This window comes from Microtus oregoni, unplaced genomic scaffold, assembly GCF_018167655.1.
Source record: "Microtus oregoni isolate MIOR12 unplaced genomic scaffold, Mior012 000056F_ref0000123, whole genome shotgun sequence".
Classification (NCBI taxonomy): Eukaryota; Metazoa; Chordata; class Mammalia; order Rodentia; family Cricetidae; genus Microtus; species Microtus oregoni.
Window position 1 is genome coordinate 8,066,029 of NW_024543832.1, and position 23,249 is coordinate 8,089,277.

Sequence of the window (23,249 nt, forward strand, 5' to 3'; positions counted from 1 at the left end):
GAGAAACATCTTGTTTGAGCTCGTCACCCTTCTTCAGGGTGGTTTTTAATTTCCTAGTTAATCGAGGTTCATGATTTCATTATTCCCACAGTGTGGGTCTAACATGGGTTTAGCATCTGAAAGATGGTTTATTTTTAAGAAACAGACAGGGTGTATAGCTCAGAGGTAAAGCAAGCACATAATGTATGTGAGCTGCCATCAAATCCTCAGCACTGTGAAGAGAGGGAGGAGGGAGGAAACAGAAAATAAGCACAAGATATTTGACCCACATGTTCTAGATAAAGTCATAAATGACCAAGAAATTAAGTGACCAAATGGTTGATGCAAATGTTAAGTGTTACACTTCTTTCACATGTTTTTCTTTAAATTTTCAGAGAGTTGAAAGAATGGAAAAGACCATGAACCAAACTTCAGTGATGTCTTTTCGGCTTAGGGGCTTATCTGTAAATCCAAAGGTACAGATGGCTGTGTTTTTCATGTTCCTCACGTTCTATGTCCTGACACTGGTTGGTAACATCCTCATTGTCATAACCATCATATACGACCGCTGGCTCCATACACCCATGTATTTCTTCCTCAGCAATCTGTCCTTTATTGATGTCTGCCATTCCACTGTCACTGTACCAAAGATGCTGAGAGACACCTTCTCAGAAGAAAAGCTCATCCCTTTTGATGCCTGTGTGGTCCAGATGTTCTTCCTCCACCTCTTTGCCTGCACAGAGATCTTCCTGCTTACTATCATGGCCTATGATCGGTATGTGGCCATTTGTAAGCCCTTGCAGTATATGACCATAATGAACTGGAAGGTGTGTATGCTACTAGCAGGGGCCCTGTGGACAGGGGGGACCATCCACTCTATCTCTCTCACCTCACTCACCATCAATCTGCCCTACTGTGGTCCTGATGAGATTGACAACTTCTTCTGTGATGTACCTCAGGTGATCAAACTGGCTTGCACTGATACCCACATCATTGAGATTCTCATAGTCTCCAACAGTGGGCTGATCTCTGTGGTATGTTTTGTGGTTCTTGTAGTGTCCTACGCAGTCATTCTTGTGAGTCTGAGGCAACAGATCTCTGAGGGCAAGAGGAGAGCGCTGTCTACCTGTGCAGCCCACCTCACCGTGGTTACACTGTTCCTGGGACACTGTATCTTTATCTACTCACGCCCATCAACCAGCCTTCCAGAAGACAAGGTTGTGTCTGTGTTTTTCACAGCTGTGACTCCTCTGCTGAACCCTATAATCTACACCCTTAGGAATGAGGACATGAAGAATGCCTTGAACAAGTTAATCAGGAGGAAAGAAATAAAAGAAAAGTGAAAATACTAAACCCTTAGGATACTTGGTGATTCAAATCAAAGAAACAGCTATATATTGTATTTACCAGACAATGACCTGCAACATTATCTTCTGGCCCTATAGCTAACAATCACAGTAACAGCTGTGATTGGTAACATCTTCCACTTTCTAGAAATTGTCACAGGCACTGGCGCTTACCTAACTCCCTCAACAGAGTAGACCACATGCTAATCTAACTACAAGGGATTAAAAGCTCACACTGAGCAAATAGCATGCTGAAAGCCACCCTCCCACAAAATCACAAAGACAGAACTCAGAGGGCCCGAATGTAGCTTAGGACAGAATGTGTACTCTGCTCATAGAAGGCCCTGGGTTCAATTCCCTACTTCACAGAAAAAGGTCACAAGACTGATTTCAAATCAAATCCATCAACCCACTATTGCTCCAAGAACTGGGAGAAAATACCAACTTGAATTCATTATCTCATTTTGCTGCTCCTCCTTTTCAACCAGCAACCTAAACAACACTTCAGATTTCTGGACTGCCCTCACCTATGTATTCATTCTGGTGTTTGCCTAAATGACTTTTCAAATTCAGGTAAATGAAACAAAGGATATTTGAGTATGACCAGTGACAAAGAGAAAGACTGTGAACCATTGAGGTTACTAAACCTCTTGAAAGTTCATCCAAATCTGCCATCCAGGTAATGAAATGGGAATATTTTATTGTTTCATATTTTACAAGTACTTTCTGAGCTCCAAATTTGTGCTGGATTTATAGTTACACATAGAACTATTATATAGAGGCTCCTACATGGAGTATACAGTCTGGTACAAAGAAAAAGCAAATACTGAGCAACTAAAGGTAGTTATAGACACAACAAATGCTGTCAGAGATTAGAGCTCCATGACCATGCAGGGAAGGTGGACCCTAAACTGTGCAGTCCAGAGAAACCTCTTTGAGGAAGTCACATTTTAGTTGAGGCGTGAAACATGAAAAGGAAACAACCATGGAAAAGGGAAGCAGCAAACACTTCCAGGGAGAGTAATGGCAGGTACGAAGATGTCTGATGGGAGAGGCAGCTTGTTCCTAGAAGTTACAACCCCCATGGATACAAATTAGAGACTTATTTCTACATAATAGATACCAATGCCTCTGAATATCCGTGCATATAAATGTATACAATGTAAGGTATAATTTGAACTATTATTTTTTAAATCCTTAAACATGAGTTTAGAAGTGATATCTAGACTTTTTCATCACTGCATTTTACACAAAACTTTTGACTTGAGTTTTATAAGAGGATTAACAGATGGACAATATTTTGTACATTTTCATCCACTATAGAGTAAAGGTTTTCACACTGTAATACTTTTTTGGAAAGCTTCTGGTTGACTTAAACAGACTGCATCTTCACCCTATCATTTCAATCTTTTTTTTTTTTTGCTTCTTTGTTGCATTTGGTCAGCCCTTCACTCTGTGCCATGTACATCTGTGATGAACCTATATACATCACATACCTGATGCACCACACTGTCTGTTTTCTAATTCTCCAGAAAACACTTGGGCATCATTTCTACAAGTTAACAGAATGTCAGTTAATAGCATTGGATTCTAAATCCCTTTCAAAATAAATAAAACCCTCCACAGGCATCTCAAACTTCTGGTCTTGTATCTCAAATGCATCATTGAGTCTATTCTATAATAGATCAACAAATTCAAGAAGTCAGACTCTGAAATTGTGCAAATCTAAGATCCCCTCTTAACTATTTTTATTGGTTGACTTTTCCCAAACAAACTTTAAAACGTTACTGGAAATGTTACCCAGAATGCTGTTTGTGTTCTTATGGTAAGTGCCGGCACTAATGTTTGTACTGGTGCTATAACCAGCTACTACAATCTAGTGCTCTCTACACCTTAAACATTGCCTTGCTGCTCTATCGTTCAAACATCCAACACACACCACCTTGACCTAGCAGCCCATGTCAGTAGGATGGCATGTTTTCTGTAAGTTCAGGTTCCTTTCCCAGTTTCTAGAGGCCATTCACATTCCAGGTCTTCAAAACAGACTGGGTTGATACTCCTGGTATCTTTCCTGATTGCATTTCCCTCTGATATCTTCTTTCTTCTCCTATTCAACAACATTTATTACTCTTGTGGAAGACCGGATTCAGTTAGCTGCAAGTACTTGGTGGCTCGGGATTATCTGTAATTCCAGCTCAAAAGGATCCAACAATCTCTTCTGGCCTCCACAAGCTTCCAGCACTTGTGGTAGATATACATCCTTGTAGGCAATGGCATACTTATGCAAAAATAAATAAATCTTTCCAAAATAAGTAGAAATGGGATTTACAAATGACTCTTCTGTACAACTCTTGGGTGTATACTCAAAAGACTTTATATTGTACTAAAAAGACTCTAGCATATCCATGTTCATCAAAGCTCAACTCACAATACCTAGAAAAAGGAATCAAAACAGATGTTCATGAACAACTGGATTGATAAGAAAAATAAGAGATAGATAGATAGATAGATAGATAGATAGATAGATAGATCAATATTTTCTTCTATTAAATTTTATTTTATTTGGGGGGTTGTTTTAATAGTGGATATGAAGGTACAGGAAATAAACAGGATAGAGATGTATGATATGAAAGGCACAAAGAATGAATAAAAGTAATAAATATAAAATAAAATATAAGTAAGTAATAGGCTCGTTCATGTTAATAAATTGAGATTGAACATTGGTCAGTTTAGCTCTCTCCCACGTTGTGATGTGACCCCAGTCTAAATTCCCCTCTGTAGACAGACTTTTCCCAATATGCACATGAAAATGCATAACAATTTTGAGAAATAACGATGATGGAAGACTCACATATCATCTCTTTAATCCCACTATAAAACTAAAATAGCCAAAACAGTGTGCTCATGTGTAAGTATAGACTTGTAAGCATAGACTTGTAAGTCAATATAGCAAAATAAAGAACTACAAATCCACACTTGAAAGTCATTTTCAACATAAGTAATTTAATAATAAAATAGTCATCTCAAATTGTGCCAAATCAAGTCAGTGGATGAATAAAATTAATCTTAAAACTTATTTCCTACTAAAGCAAAACATCAAAGAGATCGTATACCTAGAATGTAAGCTAAAACTATACCATTTGTAAGATAAAGCAACCAAAAATCTTTGCAACTTTGAGGTAAACAGAGTCCAGTGTGACCGGATAAACCACAAAAAAAAATAGAATAAATTTTATCAAAATGTTTAACTCTTAATCTGTGTATTTTATAAATAAATTTTATAAATAAATTTTCAGGACTGTAGAGATGTCTCAGTGTTTAAGAACTACTTGATACTTCCACATTAAGGGTTCAGCGCTCAGGAGGCAGAGGTAGGTGGAACTCTGTGAGTTCGAGGCCAACTTAGTCTACAAGAGCTAGTTCCAGGACGGCTCCAAAGCTACAGAGAAACATTGTTTCAAATAAATAAATAAATAAGGGTGCAGCCACAACTGTTGCTGTCATCACAATGCTCCACACACACACGATTTCATGAGCAAATTCGTCTCTGCCTGAGTTGTTTCATGGCATTTTTCACCTCCTCATTCCTCAAAGTGTAAATGAGAGGATTCAACAAAGGGGTGACCACTGTGTAGAAGACAGACACCACCTTGTCAATGGAAAAGCTGGAGTCTGGCCGAGTGTAGAGGAAGATACATGGCCCAAAGAACAGGGCAACCACCATGAAGTGGGAAGAACAGGTGGACAGGGCTTTCCGACGACCTTCGGCTGACTGTTTTCGAAGAGAAAACAGGATTACAGTGTAGGAAGTGACCAAGGCTAGAAAGCAGGTGAGGGAGATGGTTCCGCTGTTGGACACGATCAGAATCCCTGTGAGGTACGTATCTGTGCAGGCCAGCTTGATGACAGGAGGCACATCACAGAAGTAGCTGTCGATAATGTTCGGGCCACAGTAGGGGAGACGAATAGTCAAGATGGTCTGCACAAGCGAATGAACTGTGCCCCCCACCCACAGTGCAAAGACAAGCTGTACACAGACCTTCATGTTCATCACACTAGGGTAGCTCAAAGGAATGCAGATAGCCACGTAACGGTCGTATGCCATGATTGTCAGCAGAAAGATCTCAGCACAAGCAAACAGATGTAGGAAGAAAAGCTGTGTGATGCAGTTGTCGAAAGAAATGCTCTTCCTCTCCAAAAGCAACCCCTCCAGCATCTTGGGCACAGTGACAGATGAGTGGCAGATATCAATGAAGGACAGATTGCTCAGAAAGAAGTACATGGGAGTTTGGAGACGTGGACTAAAGACTATGGTAACAACAATGACAATGTTCCCCAGAAGAGTTAGTATGTAAGTGACTGTAAATGGTATGAAAAACAGAATCTCCAACACCCAGCTGTCAGTGAGGCCCACGAAGACAAACTCAGTCACTCTTGTTTGGTTTAGAGCGCCCATCTAATGAGAGTTCCAGAGGATCTGGGTGGGGTAAATTATCCTGAGTAACACAGGAATAAAGTGATTGAAATGACTGTTTTCTTATGAGGCTTAGCATAAATAGGTAAGTTATCCAAAATCCTTACTTTTTATTTACCTGGCTATTTTCAGGTAAATATTATTATTATTATTTAGCATAATCCACCAATAGTATCAGATTAGAATCCTAAAACCATAAAACTCCAACTAAAACTACTCATTATTTGACTTTTGCTATTAAGATAAGTGACCTTCAAAAACTTAACAGTCTTTTGTTTTGTCCAATATGGGGTCCTTTTATGGCCATTAAAATACTATTTATTTTTTACTTGGTTTCTTTTTTATTATTCCAAAGCACTGACTTTAGGAAAACTCTCCTGATTCAATAAAAGCCTGTTTCTTTTTCATAATTATTTTATTATACCAAAAGTAGGAAATTTAGTTTTATTTTCATTAACTAAACTTTTCTTTAAAAGTACAGAAGTGATAGAAAGATTGTAAAGACCAGAGGACCAGAAAAACTTGTTAGAAGATAGTTTCACCTAAAAATGACAGGGAAGCTTCACCCATGATACGTCAATATGGCTACTTAAACAAGACCTGAAAAGTACAATGCCAATGCCACTAACAAGGAAGGGGGGTTCACAGGGCCCAGCCCTAAACAAAGAACTACAGACAACTAAGGAACACTGAGAGTGGATAGTCTTCCCCAGGCCTGAGCCCTCTATTTGGTTATCTGATAATAAGTGGTTAACCAAGTTACCCAAGTAACACTTAACATTCAATAGGCTGAGCAGGTTGCATTTACATACTTATGTTTGTATATATTTGTATATAAATATTGTATGTATGCATAAATTACATATATATGATAATAATTAAAGAAAATGAAGCCGTGAATTTGAGAGGGAGCAAGGGATGGTATATGGAAAGGAATAGGAGGAGGAAAGGGAAGGGGGAAAATAACATAATTAGATTTTAATTGTATAAAACTTCTAATTTTTCAAAAAGTAATAACCACATGATTTACCTCTTACAGCACTTTTCAGATGACTGTAGTTTTCCAAAACCATTTTATTTGTACTAAAATAACTTCTTAGGCATTGTGAATCAATCATTCCCTCACAATAGAAATACTAGGCCACAATTATAATTGTTTAGATTCTGTATTATCACTTTTCTGTCAGGAAATATTATGTACAAATACTATTACATTGCTCCTAATTGTTCCTGCTGGTTAGACAACCATAAACTATAAGATAATCAGCCCAAATCATCAAAAAATGAAACTGATTCAAATATTTCACTTATGGTAAGGTAATCTCTTACAATGTCCAAACTGCAGGAAAAGCTAAAGGTGGGAGAATAGTTAGCCTAGCACTATCTGAAGGGACCTAACAGTCATGTGATTGGAATGGGGGAGTCTGAATGAATGCGGTGAAGCGTGACTAGACTTGCATCCAGCTCAGGAATGATGATGGCAACTGTTGAGACAGCACAGAGGGTGGCACTCGACAGAAAATTCCCTCAACATCTTGGTAGATGGTAGTGCTATGTAAGTTAGCAAAAGACAAAGAGAAGATGGGAAAATGGCAGAACACATATGACAGAAGAGGAGACTATTCTCTTATTCAAAAAAAACCCTTAAAAATTGATAGTAAAAGACAAGGGATCAAATTGAAAATGAGCAAAGAATATAAACACAAAGATCACAGGAAAGGAATCACAAATGAGAAGTATGTCTAAGTGAAAGTCACTCAACTTCAGTGGAAGTTAAAGACTAAAACCAAATACATTTGTTTTTGTCCCATCCACAAAAGCAAGAAAACCTGATTATTCTTTACATACTGTTACTCAAAGTCAATATTCTTAAAACCTTTTGTGGGAGATAAGTTGGCAGTACCAATGAGAATTTTAATGTCTAGACTTCTAGAACAAAGAACCCCATTTTCAAGACTGCATTTCATAGGACTAAGGAAACTGGCAATTAGTAACTAAAGATACATGCTTATTGAAACATTTGTTTGTAGGAGCAAGAAGGGCCAAGGGCATCACAAGAAAACACACAGAATCAACTCACCTTGTCTCATAAGGGCTCCCAAAGAGTGAGCCCACAACCAAGGAGCCTGCAAGAGACTGATGTAAGCTCTCTGCATGTGTCTGACAGTTGTATAGCTTGCTCCCCCTGTGGGACTCCTAACAGTGGGAGCAGGGCTGTCTCTGACTCTTTCAGTGGCTTTTGGAATCCGACTCCTCATACTGGAATGCTTGCCTAGCCTCAATACATGGAGAGATGTTTAGTCTTACTACAACTTGATATGCCATGATTTGTTGATACCCATAAGAGACCTGCCCTTTCCCGAACAGAAACAGAGTGGACTGGGGGTGGGAACAGAGGGATGTGGGGGGAGGGATTGGAAGGAGAAAAGGGAGGGAAACTGTGACCGAGATGTAAAATTAATTTTAAAAGGAATACTTTTTAGCAAAACAGGGTATTTGAAACAAACAATACTTATCAATACAGAAATAAATGATGCTTCTAAAGTTTCTTAGGTTTTATCTTATTATTTTAGGGGTATGGATGTATGTCTGTGTCTGTGTTGGTGGTGACCACCAAAGAATGTCAGATCTCCTGGGACTGAAGTTACCGACAAAACTGGGAGCGGCCATGTGGGTGCTAGGAATTGAACTCTGGTCCTACAGAAGAGTAGCTCTTAACTGCTGATCCCTATAAATAAACAATTTTTAGTACAGACACTATGTGGAATACAGTGGAACCATTAATGAATTTGTTTTATGCATAGTAACCTAAGGCAGTGCTTCTCAACATGGCTACAGATCAGAGCTACTTAAATTATTTTTATAAATTTTAATGTCCAGGCTCACCTCAAACAATTAGCTCAACTCTCCTTGGTGATTCCAATGTATAGTCACAATCACAAACAACTAATTTCAAAGAAAAATCAATAGCATATTAAGTAAAAAGAATCTATTATGAACATATTATGAATCTTGAGAAAGAGGAGAGAGAGGGGAAGAAAGGAAGGAAAGAAGGAAGGAAGGGACAAAAAAAGGAATCAAGAGACATTTGTGTATGCATATATGTACATGTATGTATTTTTTAAACATATATATTATTTATTTCTATTTGCATGTATTTCTAAAAGAGTAGATGTTGAAGAATACACATTAATTTTAATATTGTTTACTTCTATAAGCATGGTATTGAAAGGAATAGGAAGAATTTTATTAATTCTTATGTTATATTCTATAATTATTTACATACTGGGCATGTTTTAAAAATAGAATATTAAAGAAATGTTTGGAGAGAAGTTATCCAAAACACGATGACTTCATGAGTTGCCTTGTCTGTGTCTAAGGAATTATGACATGGTTGCATTGTTGTTTCTCTTGCTTTGTGAAAGAGTCTCCCTATAATGCCCATGCTGGCCTGGAACTCCCTTTTGTAGCCCAGGGTAGCCTTGAATCTACAGCCTTCCCACGTCAGTCCCATAAGAGCTGGAGTTACAGGCAAGCGCAAAAATATGTAGCTACAATTGTTTCTTTTATAAAGAAATTTGCTTGTGCTGGCCGTCATCTCTGTCATCACTAAAACATAAAGCCACACGGCCATTTTGACTTGGTTTGAGTTTTTTTTAATGATACTGGCAACCGAAGCTCCTTAACCTATGAAGCTAGGCAAGCACTCTACCTCTGAATCATATTATCAGCCTATGAGGACTTTCAAATACAGGAAAACTTAGACTTAGTACCTTGAAAAATAAGGATGTGAAATAAGAAATAGTAAATTCAAATTACTGAGTAAAAAAAAACAAATGTTAAGAAATGCCTCTTTGGTTGAGCAGTTGGTGGCACACGCCTTTAATCCCAGCACTTGGGAGGCAGAGACAGGTGGATCTCTATGAGTTGGAGACCAGTCTGGTCTAGAGAGTGAGTTCCAAGACAGCTGAAACTTTCACAGAGAAACCCAGTCTCAAAAACAAACAAATAAGCCTCTTAGTGGGCGAGGGAAAGATCCCTCTTTACCTCTGGCCCTCACTCTCTGACTCACAGACAGCTGCAGCACTCAGAAAGCGGGCCCTGCGACTAGCCTGGGCAACACCTTTACAGAGGCACTGGTGAGTTGGCTCGGAGGGTGTGAGAATGGGAGAACTGGCCACACACACACCCCACAGACACACACACACACCACAAACACACACACACACACACACACCTGTGGTGGTGAGAGCAAAGGAAAGATGCGCCACCACTCCACCCCATTGTCCCCACCACCTGTGGTTGGCGACAAAGCTGACCCTCCCCCTTACCAGCCGCAGCGCTAGGCAAAGTGGGTCCTGCACCTTCTGGGCAGCGCAGTAGAGTTGGACCTGAAGGTGCATGTAGGTGTTGGATAGCCAACCCTGAGGGCATGAAAGCAGGATAACCAGCCCTGCCTCTTGCTCATGGCTGCAAGGGGTAAACTTGTCAAGGCAATACAGGCGAGCTCACCCTGGTGGTGAGGACAGGGGAGAGCTGGCGGGCTGACCAACTCGGCAACTACCCAGGCCCAGAACCAAGGTAGCATCCACCCCATCTGTGATCTGCTGGAGCACGTGGGGGGGGGGGGGGGGGGTCCTGCAGACTCAAAGCTGCAGAACCTCCACAACACATCACAACAGAAAATCCAAGGGGACTCTCCGAGAGGGCACAACATTGATAGTGTGGCAGAAACCAGGAGCCTTGAACCAGACCAATGACTCTTTGTAATGGACACTTGCAAGTAAAAATATATGGAAAAGGGGTTTACTGTGTTACACTACAGCTTCCATGAAAAGACTGATGTTTTTCCTTTTTTTGTATTTTTTCTCTTAAATTTTATTTTATTCGGGAGAGGGTGTTGCAAAGGCAGAGACAGATATGAAGGAATGCGGAAATGAATGAAATCAAGATGCATGACATGAAAGATACAAAGAATAAATGAAAAGAAAGTTTTAAAAAAAAAAATGCTTGTTTAAGGCTATAGTGTAGCCCTGAGGTCAAGTATTCACTTAACATACAGAAGTTCCTATGTCAGCAGAAATGGAAGCAGAAAGAGGGAAGGTGGAAGGAAAGAATTTCTCCTTCATTGATTTAGTAATAGGCCTTTTAAATAAAGAAAATTATTGTTCAGATGTTGTGACACACCCCTGTAATCTTAGCACTGGAGTATGAGAAGGGGGGATCAAACTTTTCAAAGCCTGCATGCTAAAAAACAGTGCCATGCTGCTTAAAACACACTAAATGAAAAGTAAGCAGGCAAGCACGCAGTGGCCTTATCTAAGGAAGAATAGGCTCTAACCATGCACCCCTTCAAGAAATGAAAATATTCATTTTTCGGTCCATGCAAAAAAGTTACCTGTCACAAAAAACTCATTAAATATTTCTTACCTAGGAAAAAAATAATATTGCAAATAAAAAAACAGTGAAAAGACCAGACTTTGTGGAGACACGATGGCCTATATAGCAGTAGACGTGTATTCTATAATGGAGCAGGAGAAGCAAAGGGGCAGAACCCCCACTGGGCATGGGGAATGTGCCGAGATATGCATAGTGAGGTAGCTGGAAGCCAGCTGCCAGCTCACCTGCTCAGCTTTTCCCTTTTGTTGACTGACTCCTCTGTAGAGGTTACTGCACTGCTGGGGATTAACTCTTTGCTTCCACACTCCCACCCTGTTTATGCCTACTGGTGTCTGTCATTGTATCAGAGAAACCCAAACTGTCTTTGCCTGTCTTCTGCTGTTTGTTTCTATTTGAACATTGCAGGGCCACCTCAGTGAAGACACACTTAGACGGGGCTCCTTTGGCAAAGGGAAGCCTCGGTGTCCATCACAGTAGCCTTCAGGTCTATCTATAAAATGCTGGGCTGGCAAGACCTTGCTTAAATGAATCCAGTGTGAGAAAATGTCCTACACCAATAGAATGTCAGAGGGTAAAAAGAGGCACAGAAGTACTCACAGAGACACCTTAAACTTTTGACAGCTTCCCATTCCTAGTAAAAAAAAAAAAAAAAAAAAAAAAAAGAGTGCAGTAGGTTTCAGGAAAGTTTTGACCTGATTTCATCATGTCAGGATTAGAACTCCATTCTATCGCCCACCAGACATAGTCTCCCTGTTTGGCAGTTTGCTGTAGACAACTACGTTAAATTTATTCTTGGCCATTTTACCAGATTGTTTTATTTTTAAGACTGGACTTTTTACCGTATGAGATCACCTGCATGGTGGCCAACCAACACAGTTGAACGAAGCCTCTGAGAAAGAAAATTGCACTCAGAGAAAACACAGGACTGCCTCCCACTCTGCATGCAGAGAGATGCCTTGACTTCACATCCCACATGCGTGGGTGCACTCCTGGTGAGACCCAGAGAATGACCCAGGCAGCCTAAGTAAGCACCAAGCTCAGCTAGTCCTCTGCATCTTCTCTGGAGCATCCCAAAGTGGGTCTCTGAGCTGCCCATCAGAGCACAGGGGAGCGTTTTCCTCTGGGGATGGGACAATGAAGCAAAGACTAGGTGATCACACGGTAGTAAGGAGGTTTCCTCTCTGGAAGATTTTGTCAAGCTCAGCATTCATTCCATGACTCTTTTCTAGGAATTGTGCTAGAGATTCAAACAGGAAGAAGCAAAGGGAAGGGAGAGTGGTGATCCCTCCCTACCCCAAGCCCCACAGTCTACTGAGTCTTTCAGGAATCAAAAGAAAGAAGAAGCAAGTGCTACAGCAGAATAAAAAAGGCAACCAATCGGAGCTTCAAGTATCTTGAGGAGTCTACGATTATGTGTGTGTGTTTGTATGTATGCATGTATGGAAATTGAAGAGTGTGCATGTATGTGTGTACATTAATGCATAGAGGGAAAGTGAGGAGTGTGTGTGTGTGTGTGTGTGTGTAAAGGCGTGCACGTGTGCACATGGATGTGAGCACATTTGTAGACTGACACCTTTATAGAAAGCAGCACATTAAAAAAATATGACCGATTCTGAATAAAGAAAAGGGATTAAATTCAATTTAAGTTAAAAGTACTCCTGTTAAGCTTCTAAATCACATACATACAATGTATCAAGAAAGAATCTTGTTCAGTGCCCTCACAGTGTAGCCAGGCTCAGACCCACAAAGAATGGCAAGGAGCGTTAATGAAGAGCGCTGGCTGACCGTACCAATGTTCTCCAGCTGTCCAGAATGATCTGGCTGATTCTTATGATGGTATTGTGTTCTTTCTTTCACTTTTCTCATAATTCCGACAAGAAGTAAAACACAAATAGTAAAATATTTTAAATAAATAACTCACCCTGATTTAGTTAACTGGTCTTCTGTGTGAATAATTATATCATTGCAATATTGGTCCTTAGGTTTATTTTTAAAGATTTTTCCTTCTCTAAAAATTCTGAGTTATCCTTTCAAATGCTTTTTGCTTTTTTCTGGCCAAGAAAAGGAGCATTAAGCCTCACTTTTCCAGTATCACTTCAAGCAGTGACTAAGCATGACCACCACTAGAGCTTTTATTAATACCTCCCAGATTTGTCACTCAAAGGTAAGACATCCTGCACATTTTAGAAGACAAAAAAAAAACTTTATTTTAGGTATTTTATGGCATACTTGATATTAACATTAAGTTTAAATTTTTGTTCTAGGAAAATGTGAGTTGTTAAGGAATCTGTGTCAAATCAAGTCTAGTTAATCTTAGGTTCTTCTGTTGTCCACATGACTTCATAAACACCAAGTGAAGACATTTTGTGAATTGATATATTTAAAGAATATACTAGGTCAAGTTACTTCCCTTTATTCTCATTAAGAAAGTAGGAAAAATAACACTTTAATTACTATGACAGCATTATGAATCAATTTGGCTGTGCCATGGAACCTAGATATCTGGTTAGTGACCTAGCTATTGCTGTGATGATATATTTATACATGGTTAAAACTTAAATCAGTAAACTCTGGAGAAGCAGACGTCCTTAACAATGTGGACAGGCCTTAGTCACTCATCAGAAAGCCGCACAAGACTGAGTTTCCAGGCAGAAGGAAAGGTTCCATTTTGGGTCTTCTGGCTTTCTCTTTCCCTCTCTCTCCCCCCTCTCTCCCCCACTCTCCCCTCTCTTTCTGTGTATGTGAAGTGTGTGCATGTCTCTCTGTCTGTCTCTGTCTCTCTGGAGACCTTTATTGCAATACTTGCAGTGGCCTTAAAAATGGCAATGTAGGGAAGGATAGAAATACCGCCACTCTGCTCACCCACACGAGAGATCAGTCCCTGGAAGATGACTTTATCTCCTTTAAGCCCTGATCAACATCCATTTTAAACAAATAACAACAAATTCTTCATAAAGACGATGTAGGAAAAAGATAGACTTGTAATCAATCAATCTGTTAAACTCTCCGTAAGGCACAAAGCAATAAGCAATTAGTACATCTTTACATATAAGATCTACCAATCTTACCTGTTTAAAATAAATTTTCCCAAACTGACAACAGAAACCATCTATTCCATTCTTCCATTAGTGATTCAGTTCTCCTACACTTCAGACATCTAGAATATGAAATCTCAGAACACAGAATCCTGCACTGGGCATATCTCAGGCTTGCAGACTCTGGGGTTTTTATCCATCAAACACAAGCTCTAGCTGACCTTGCCATCAATGAATGCCCAGGTGCACTATTAAAAGTTTCAGGACTCAATACATTTCCTGTTATTAGTATCACTCACTTAGCAATTTAACAAATGGACCATAAACCCACTAACCTCTAAATAAGGAAGCGTTCCAAAGCCTTTACAGTTTCCATGACATCAGTTTGTGTGGACATGGAAGCATTGCACTGCACACCAGGGATGTAAGTCTGTGTGCAGGTAGAACAGTACCCTTGAATTGGAAGATGTTTTGTAGAACTCCATGTATATAAAACATCCAAAATAGGCAAATCTGTAAATGCTGAAAGTAGATGAATGGTTTCCAGGGGTCAAAAGGATAGAGAAATGAAGTAGCCTGCTAGACAGCGTGTGATCCTTTTTTGAGATGTTCAAAATGTTTAAAACTTAGATTTGATTTTATGGTTCCATTAGTATAGTAAAAAATATTGCATTGTGAGTTATAACAATAAGGTTAGTAAACTGAATGATAGGAATCATCCAATTAAAAGCTTGTTTTTTTTTTTTGCTCTAATCTACTTTTAAATGTTTTCATTAATTCTTTCAGAATTTTATACATTTGTGTCAGAGCCCACTCTGACAGGAATCAGCAGGGGCTACCTGAGAGGGGGCACAAGGTTATAGGAAATGGCAGATTAAGAGAAATGGAGATTCCAACCTGAACTCTGAAACACAGCAAGCTCCAATACTGAGGGGGCTTAAGAGGTGAGTGAACAGATACATGTCAGGATGCCCCACTCTCTAGGACCTCCCTTGTGGGACAAAAACCCTGCCCCTCCCTCAACTCCTTTGACTTTTCTAGCCAGCCAGCAGGGAGTTTCCTGTGGCTAGGATGACCCCAAACCCAGGGACGAATGGTTTTAGTGCAGATTCTACCAGAACTTCCAAGAAGAGCTAACACCTATACTCCTCAAAGTGTTCCACATAATAGAAACAGAAAGGACATTGCCAAACTCTTTTTATGAGGCTACAGTTACTCTGATACCAAAACTGTGCAAAGACTCAACCAAGAAAGAATTACAGACCAATCTCACTCATAAACATGTATGCAAAAATACTCAATAAAATACTGTCAAACCAAATCCAAGAACACATCAAAAAAAAATCATCCAAAATGATTAAGTCAGTTTCATCCAGGAGATGCAGAGTTGGTTCAACATATAAAAATCTATCATTGTAATCCATCATATACATAAACTGAAAGAAAAAAAAACATATGATCATTTCATTAGATGCCTAAAAAATCATTTGACAAGATCCAACACCCCTTCATAATAAAGGTCTTGGAGAAATCATGGATACAAGGAACATATCTAAATATAATAAAAGCAATATACAGCAAGCCAACAGCCAATATTGTATCGGCGTAAATGAATGCAGACAGATTGCAATAATATATACTGCTTTAATGGGGAAATAGACTTACAGAACCACAGGTTCCTGTGGAGAACAGGAAAGCAGAAGGGGCAGCGGGCTCATGCTAGCCAGATTTATATGTAAACATTAGCCCGAGGCGAACACGCCCCCTAAGGGGGCTGGGCTATTCCTACACAATATCAAATTAAATGAAGAGAAACTCAAAGCAATTCCACTAAAATCAGGAACAAGACTCTCTCCATATCTCTTCAAAATAGTTCTTGAAGTTTCATCAATAGCAATAAGGCAACAAAAGGAGAACAAGGGGATTCAAATTAGAAAGAAAGAAGTTAAACTTTCGTTATTTGCGGATGATATGATAGTGTATATAAGTGACCCCAAAAACTCTACCAGAGAACTCCTACAACAGATAAATTTGTTCAGTGATGTGGCAGAAAACAAGAACAACTAAAAAAATCAGTAGCCCTCCTATACACAAACAATAAAGAAGCTGAGAGTGAAATCAGAGAAGCATCACCTTTCACAATAGCCACAAATAAAATAAAATATCTTGGGGTAACACTAACCACAGAAGTGAAAGACCTATTCTACAAGAACTCTAGGTCTTCGAAGAAAGAAACTGAAAAGGATATCAAAAAATGGAAGGATCTCCCATGCTCTTGGATAGGAAGAATCAACATAGTAAAAATGGCAGTTCTACCAAATGCAATCTATAGATTCAATGCAATCCCATCAAAATCCCAACACAAATCTTCACAGACCTTGAGAGAATAATAATCAACTTTATATGAAAAAAACAAAAAAAACAGGATAGCCAAAACAATCTATACAATAAAGTAATTTCTGGAGGCATTACCATTCCTGGCATCAAACTCTATTACAGAGCTACAGTAATGAAAACAGTTCAGTATTGGCATAAAAACAAAGACGTTGACCAATGGAATCCAATTGAAGACCCAGATATTAATTCACAAATCTATGACCACCTGATTTTTGACAAAGAAGCTAAAATTATACAATGGAAGAAAGAAAGCATCTTTAACAAATGGTGCTGACATAACTAGATGTCAACCTGTAGAAGAATGAAAATAGATCCATATCTATCACCATGTACAAAACTCAAGTCCAAATGGATTAAAGACCTCAATATTAGGCTGAACACACTGAACGTGATAGAAGAGAAAGTGGGAAGTACTCTACAACTTATGGGCACAGGAGATTTCTTCCTATGTATAACCCCAGCAGCACAGACATTAAGGGCAACATTGAATAAATGGGACCTCCTGAAACTGCGAAGCTTCTGTAAAGCAAAGGACACAGTCATTGAAACAAAAAGGTAACCTACTAAATGTGAAAGGATCTTCACCAACCCCACATCAACAAAGGAATGGTCTCCAAAATATATAAAGAACTCAAGAAACTAGACATTAAAATTCTAAATAACCCAATTAAAAAATGGGGTACTGAACTGAACAGAGAATTCTCAATAGAAGAATTTCAAATGGCCAAAAGATACTTAAGGACATGTTCAACTTCCTTAGCTAAAACAGGAAAATGCAAATCAAAACAACTTTGAGATACCATGTTATACCTGTCAGAATGGCTAAAATCAAAAACACTAATGAAAACCTATGCTGGAGAGGATGTGGAGTAAAGGGAACACTCATCCATTGCTGATGGGAATGCAAACTTGCGCAACCACTTTGGAAATCAGTGTGGTGGTTTCTCAGAAAATTGGGAGTCAATCTACCTCAGGATCCAGCAATACCACTCTTGGGAATATACCCAAGAGATGCCCAATCATACTACAAAAGCATCTGTTCAACTATGTTCATAGCAACATTATTTGTAACAGCCAGAACCTGGGAACAACCTAGATGCCCCCTCAATGGAAGAATGGATAAAGAAAGTGTTGGCATATCTACACACTAAAGTACTACTCAGTGGAAAAAAAACAACAACAACAACAAAACACAGTGACATCTTGTATCTTGAATTTTGCATGCAAATGGATGAAAATAAAAAACACTATCCTGAGTGAGGTAACCCAGACCCAAAAATATGAATATGGTATGTACTCACTCATTGGTGGATTCTAGCCATAAACAAAGGACATTGAGCCTATAGTTCACAATCCTAGAGAAGCTAAATAATAAGGTGAACCCAAAGAAAAACATATATAGATCCTCCTGGAAATTGGAAGTAGACAAGATCACCAGACAAAAGTTGGGAGCATGAGGTTGGGGGTGGGCTGGGGAGAAAGGGTAGAGGGGGAGAGAGAAGGGAGAAGGGGAAGGTTGGGCAGAGCTTGGGGGAGTGGGATATTGAGATGGGAGCAGGAAAGGAGACATCTTAATTAAGGGAGCCATTTTAGGGTTGGCAAGATGCTTGGCTCTAGAGGGGTTCCCAGGTGTCCACTAGGATGACCTCAGCTAGGACCCTGGGCAGTGAACTAGCCTTGTCCCATAGTCACACTGATGACTATCTTGAATATCACCATAAAACATTCATCTGGCAACAGATGGAGATAGAGACAGAGACCCACATTGGATCACTGGATTGAGTTCCCAAGATCCAGTTGAAGAGCAGAAGGAGGGAGAAGATGAGCAAGGAAGTCAGGACCACGAGGGTCAATGTGCCTGAGCTAATGGGAGCTCACCAAAGCCAGCTGGACTGGAACTGAATGAGCATGGGATCAAACTGGATTCTCTGAATGTGGGTGACAGTTGGGGCAGACTGAGAAGCCATTGATAATGGCACTGGGATTTGTCTCTACTTCATGTACTGGCTTTTTCGGATCCTAATCTATTTGGATGCACAGCTTCCTGAGCCTGGATGGAGGGGGGAGGACCTTGGACTTCCCACAGGGCAGGGTACCCTGCCCTCTCTTAAGATGGACGGGGAGGCAGGAGGGTGAGTGGAGGAGCTGGAGGGAAGTGGGAGGAGGGGAGGAAGTGAAAATTTTGATTGGTATTATTAAAAATCTGTTGAAAAAAAGATAACTTGCAGGGTCTGGGTGCTAGAACTCTGAATAACATTCGAATAACACTTGTCCCTTATGGGGATTAGGGATATTTGGGATACAATCATAAAATAAATTCTTTGTCATCTGAAAATCAGATTGAACTTCTACTTCTTCTACTTTTATTTACTTACTCTGACCACCCTATCTCTATTTTCAAGTTCCCCAAATCAGAAAAGCCAATCCTGATCAAGACCAATTATACAGAAGGCATTGCCTGAGACTGCAGTGATTGAAAAAGCTTTCTTTTTAGTGGAGCCCTGCCATCATTTAGCACCCTCCTTTGTAGAGACATACTCTGGAGCAGACCCCTACCCTCATCCCATTTAGCTCACTGTACACACCTTGGCGTATGACTTTGTAGACAAGTTTCCAATTTGGAGAAGGTAAAAGTCACACTGTCAACTACAAAACAAATACCCAGAAGCGAAGGCTCAATTGCTTAGATGTCATCAATACACACTAGTAGAAATGAACCTTAAAAGGAAAGGGTTTTCACAAGTCAAAATTTAAAAAAAAAAAACTAGTTTAAAAAGAAAAGAAACCAATGTGATTCCCATACTAATTTTACCGACAATGAAAGTGATGGGGGGGGGCAGGAAGAGCTTGAGAAGATAGAGCTTGATCCTGGCTCTCCATCCCTGCAACCTGAGGTCATGCTGTTGACTCTGGAAATACACCTCTGCCTGTGACGGTGTTTTCTGTTTAATATTATGTCCAGGGAGCAGCGGGAGGGGTGTAACATGTCACTTCTCAGCAAATACAGGGTGGTTTCTTTATAACTGTCTATCATATGCATTATCTACTTCAAACTCATTTTGCAGTAAAGGATTTCAAAAATCTCTCTTTCCTCTGGAGAAACAAATAAGGAAAGGGATTTCATATAATCCTTTCATTTCAGATCCCATTTCTCCCTGCTATGAGCTTTATACCAAAGCACCACTTTACTGTGCAGCTGAGAGGAGCTCTTGCGGCCTAGAGAGAGTTGGTCTTTGGTGTGAACGTTATGAAGGCCTGAGAAATGATTTAATCTTTGAAGAAAATACAAGGTGTTCCACAGGAGCTCAGGTTTGAACTTTTCCAGATCCTGAGCTCTTACAGAATGTCAATTTCACAAACAGGATGTTATGTCAACCTGCCTCTCCTCCGTTCAAAACTTCAGGCTTGGAGCAGGCAGACTGGTGAAGGCAGCCAGCAAAAGCAGACTGCCCAGCTCCAGAGCCAAGACCAACCACCTTGCCTCATGACCTTGTCTCCGTGAACAAGGGGCACGACAACCAAAGAATCGTAATCACTGAGAAGGTATAGTCCTTAGAGAGCGCCAGCCCACAAGAAGCAAACAAAGGAAGGAAGGAAGGAAGGAAGGAAGGAAGGAAGGAAGGAAGGAAGGAAGCAAGCAAGCAAGCAAGCAAGCAAGCAAGCCAGGTCCACGGGCTGGAGAGATGGTTCAGAAGTTAAGAGCACTGGCTGGTCTTTAGGAGGTCCTGAGTTCAACTCCCAGCACCCACATGGTGGCTCACAACCATCTATAATAAGATCTGATGCCCTCTTCTGACTTGCAGAGTATTCATACATAAAATATAAATAAAGAATTTTTTAAAAGTCACTTTTAAAATTAATTGAATTTAATTAATTTTAAATTAATTAAAAGACCCTGTAGAAGCCACCCAGTTTTTATAGACTGCCAAAATTTTACAGTGGAGGCTCCTACAACTAATTCCACACTCCAAGAATTATTTCTTCATTTTCAACCAAGTCTCCAGTATTACTCATAACATTAACTTGTTTTTTCTAATTTTTATCTTACTTTACAAAATAATAGGTTTCCTTGTCACTTTGGTTGAACTCCTCCCCACATCTCCCTTCTCGCCGTCCCTGCTTATCAACTTCTATCTGTTCTATCCGTTCTAATCTCTCCACACGCCTCCCTGAGGATTCAACTTTTATCTGTTCTATTCTCTCCACGTACCTCCCTGAAATCCTCCTTTTTCCATTCTCACAGTCCCCTTTGTAGTTTCCTAGATTCTATACACACTTATCCACAGATAAAAAGGTAGGTAGATAGACAGACAGATGGATACATTAGAAGCAAGGATATACATATAAGAAAGGACATGCAATAATGCAATATCTGTCTTTCTGGACCTGAATTATCTCACTATATAAAACTTTTCCAATTATATCCCTTTTCAAGCAAATTGCATATCATTTTTCTTAATCTGAATAAAAGTTTGATGTGCTATAATATATACCATGTTTCCATCATCCCTTCACCTATTGTTTTTTTTTGTTGTTGATGTTGTTTTGTTGTTGCTGGTTTTTTATTTTTTGGTTTTTCGAGACAGGGTTTCTCTGTGGCTTTGGAGCCTGTCCTGGAACTAGCTCTTGAACTCACAGAGATCCACCTGCCTCTGGCTCCCGAGTGCTGGGATAGACAGATTCTGTTAGTTGTCACGTCTATAAAATAATTAACGTGGAGGTAGAAACCATCTCTTTGGTAGGATATAGAGTACTTTAGGTATAAGACTAGCTTGGCTGAGTTATATGGAAATTCTATACTTGGGTTTTTTTAAGGAACCTTTATATTTCCATGTTCACTGCACAAATATAAATTTCCAGAGACAATGAATAAGGTTTCCTCTTTTCTAACATTCCTGCCAGTATTTGTTATTTTTTTTAATTTATTTATTTATTTATTTATTAAGGATTTCTGCCTCCTCCCCGCAACCGCTTCCCATTTCCCTCCCCCTCCCGCGATCAAGTCCCCCTCCCTCATCTGCTCGAAGAACAATCAGGGTTCCCTGACCTGTGGGAAGCCCAAGGACCGCCCACCTCTATCCAGGTCTCATAAGGTGAGCATCCAAACTGCCTAGGCTCCCCCAAAGCCAGTATGTGCAGTAGGATCAAAAACCCACTGTGATTGTTCTTGAGTTCTCAGTATTCCTCATTGTCCGCTATGTTCAGCTAGTCCGGATTTATCCCATGCTTTTTCAGACCTAGGCCAGCTGGCCTTGGTGAGTTCCCGATAGAACATCCCCATTGTCTCAGTGTGTGGGAGCACCCCTCGTGGTCCTGAGTTCCTTGCTCGTGCTCTGTCTCCTTCTGCTCCTGATTTGGACCTTGAGATTTCTGTCTAGTGCTCCCATGTGGGTCTCTGTCTCTGTCTCCTTTCATCGCCTGATAAAGGTTAATATTCATGAGGATGCCTATGTGTTTGTCTTTGGAATCACCTTCTTATTTAGCTTCTCTAGGAACATGAATTATAAGCTCAATGTCCTTTATTTGTGGCTAGAAACCAAATATGAGTGAGTACATCCCATGTTCCTCTTTTTGGGTTTGGCTTACCTCACTCAGGATAGTGTTTTCTATTTCCATCCATTTGTATGCAAAATTCAAGAAGCCCTTGTTTTTTACTGCTGAGTAATACTCTAATATGTATATATATTCCATACTTTCTTCATCCATTCCTCCGTTGAAGGGCATCTAGGTTGTTTCCAGGTTCTGGCTATTACAAACAATGCTGCCATGAACATAGTTGAGCATATATTTTTGTCATATGATCGGGCCTCTCGTGGGTATATTCCCAAGAGTGGAATTGCTGGATCCAGGGGTAGGTTGATCCCGAATTTCCTGAGAAACCGAAACACTGCTTTCCAAAGTGGTTGCACAAGTTTGCATTCCCACCAGCAATGGATGAGTGTACCCCTTTCTCCACAACCTCTCCAGCAAAGGCTATCATTGGTTTTTTTATTTTAGCCATTCTGACAGGTGTAAGATGGTACCGTAAAGTTGTCTTGATTTGCATTTCCCTGATCGCTAAGGAAGTTGAGCATGACCTTAAGTGTCTTTTGCCCATTTGAAGTTCTTCTGTTGAGAATTCTCTGTTCAGCTCAATGCCCCATTTTATAATTGGGTTGATTAGCCTTTTACGGTCTAGTTTCTTGATTTCTTTATATATTTTGGAGATCAGACCTTTGTCAGTTGCGGGGTTGGTGAAAATCTACTCCCAGGAAGTGGGTTGCCTTTTTGTCTTAGAGACAGTGTCCTTTGCTTTACAGAAGCTTCTCAGCCTCAGGAAGTCCCATTTATTCAATGATGCCCTTAGTGTCTGTGCTGCTGGGGTTATACGTAGGAAGTGGTCTCCTGTGCCCACGTGCTGTAGAGTACTTCCCACTTTCTCTTCTATCAGGTTCAGTGTGTTTGGACTGATATTGAGGTCTTTAATCCACTTGGACTTTAGTTTTGTGCATGGTGATAGATATGGATCTATTTTCATTATTCTACAGACTGACATCCAGTTTTGCCAGCATAATTTGTTGAAGATGCTCTCTTTTTTCCATTGTATACTTTTAGCTCCTTTGTCGAAAATCAGGTGTT

The 23,249-nt window shown here is 39.9% G+C and overlaps 2 protein-coding genes across 2 annotated transcripts; one reads left to right on the forward strand and one right to left on the reverse strand.

The window, feature by feature from the left end:
• The first annotated feature begins 386 nt into the window (after positions 1–386).
• LOC121438715 (olfactory receptor 4E1) lies at positions 387–1,322 on the forward strand. Its single transcript, XM_041639099.1, has one exon. It carries the CDS (start codon positions 387–389, stop codon positions 1,320–1,322), a length of 936 nt encoding a protein of 311 aa, XP_041495033.1.
• A 3,532-nt stretch (positions 1,323–4,854) lies between these two features.
• On the reverse strand, positions 4,855–5,781 carry LOC121438712 (olfactory receptor 1509). Its single transcript, XM_041639097.1, has one exon. It carries the CDS (start codon positions 5,779–5,781, stop codon positions 4,855–4,857), a length of 927 nt encoding a protein of 308 aa, XP_041495031.1.
• Positions 5,782–23,249: the final 17,468 nt, after the last annotated feature.

What these genes read in the sequence shown, in the direction of transcription:
- LOC121438715 (XM_041639099.1), top strand. Translation starts at nt 387, where the DNA reads ATGGAAAAGACCATGAACCAAACTTCAGTGATGTCTTTTCGGCTTAGG.
- LOC121438712 (XM_041639097.1), bottom strand. Translation starts at nt 5,781, where the DNA reads ATGGGCGCTCTAAACCAAACAAGAGTGACTGAGTTTGTCTTCGTGGGC.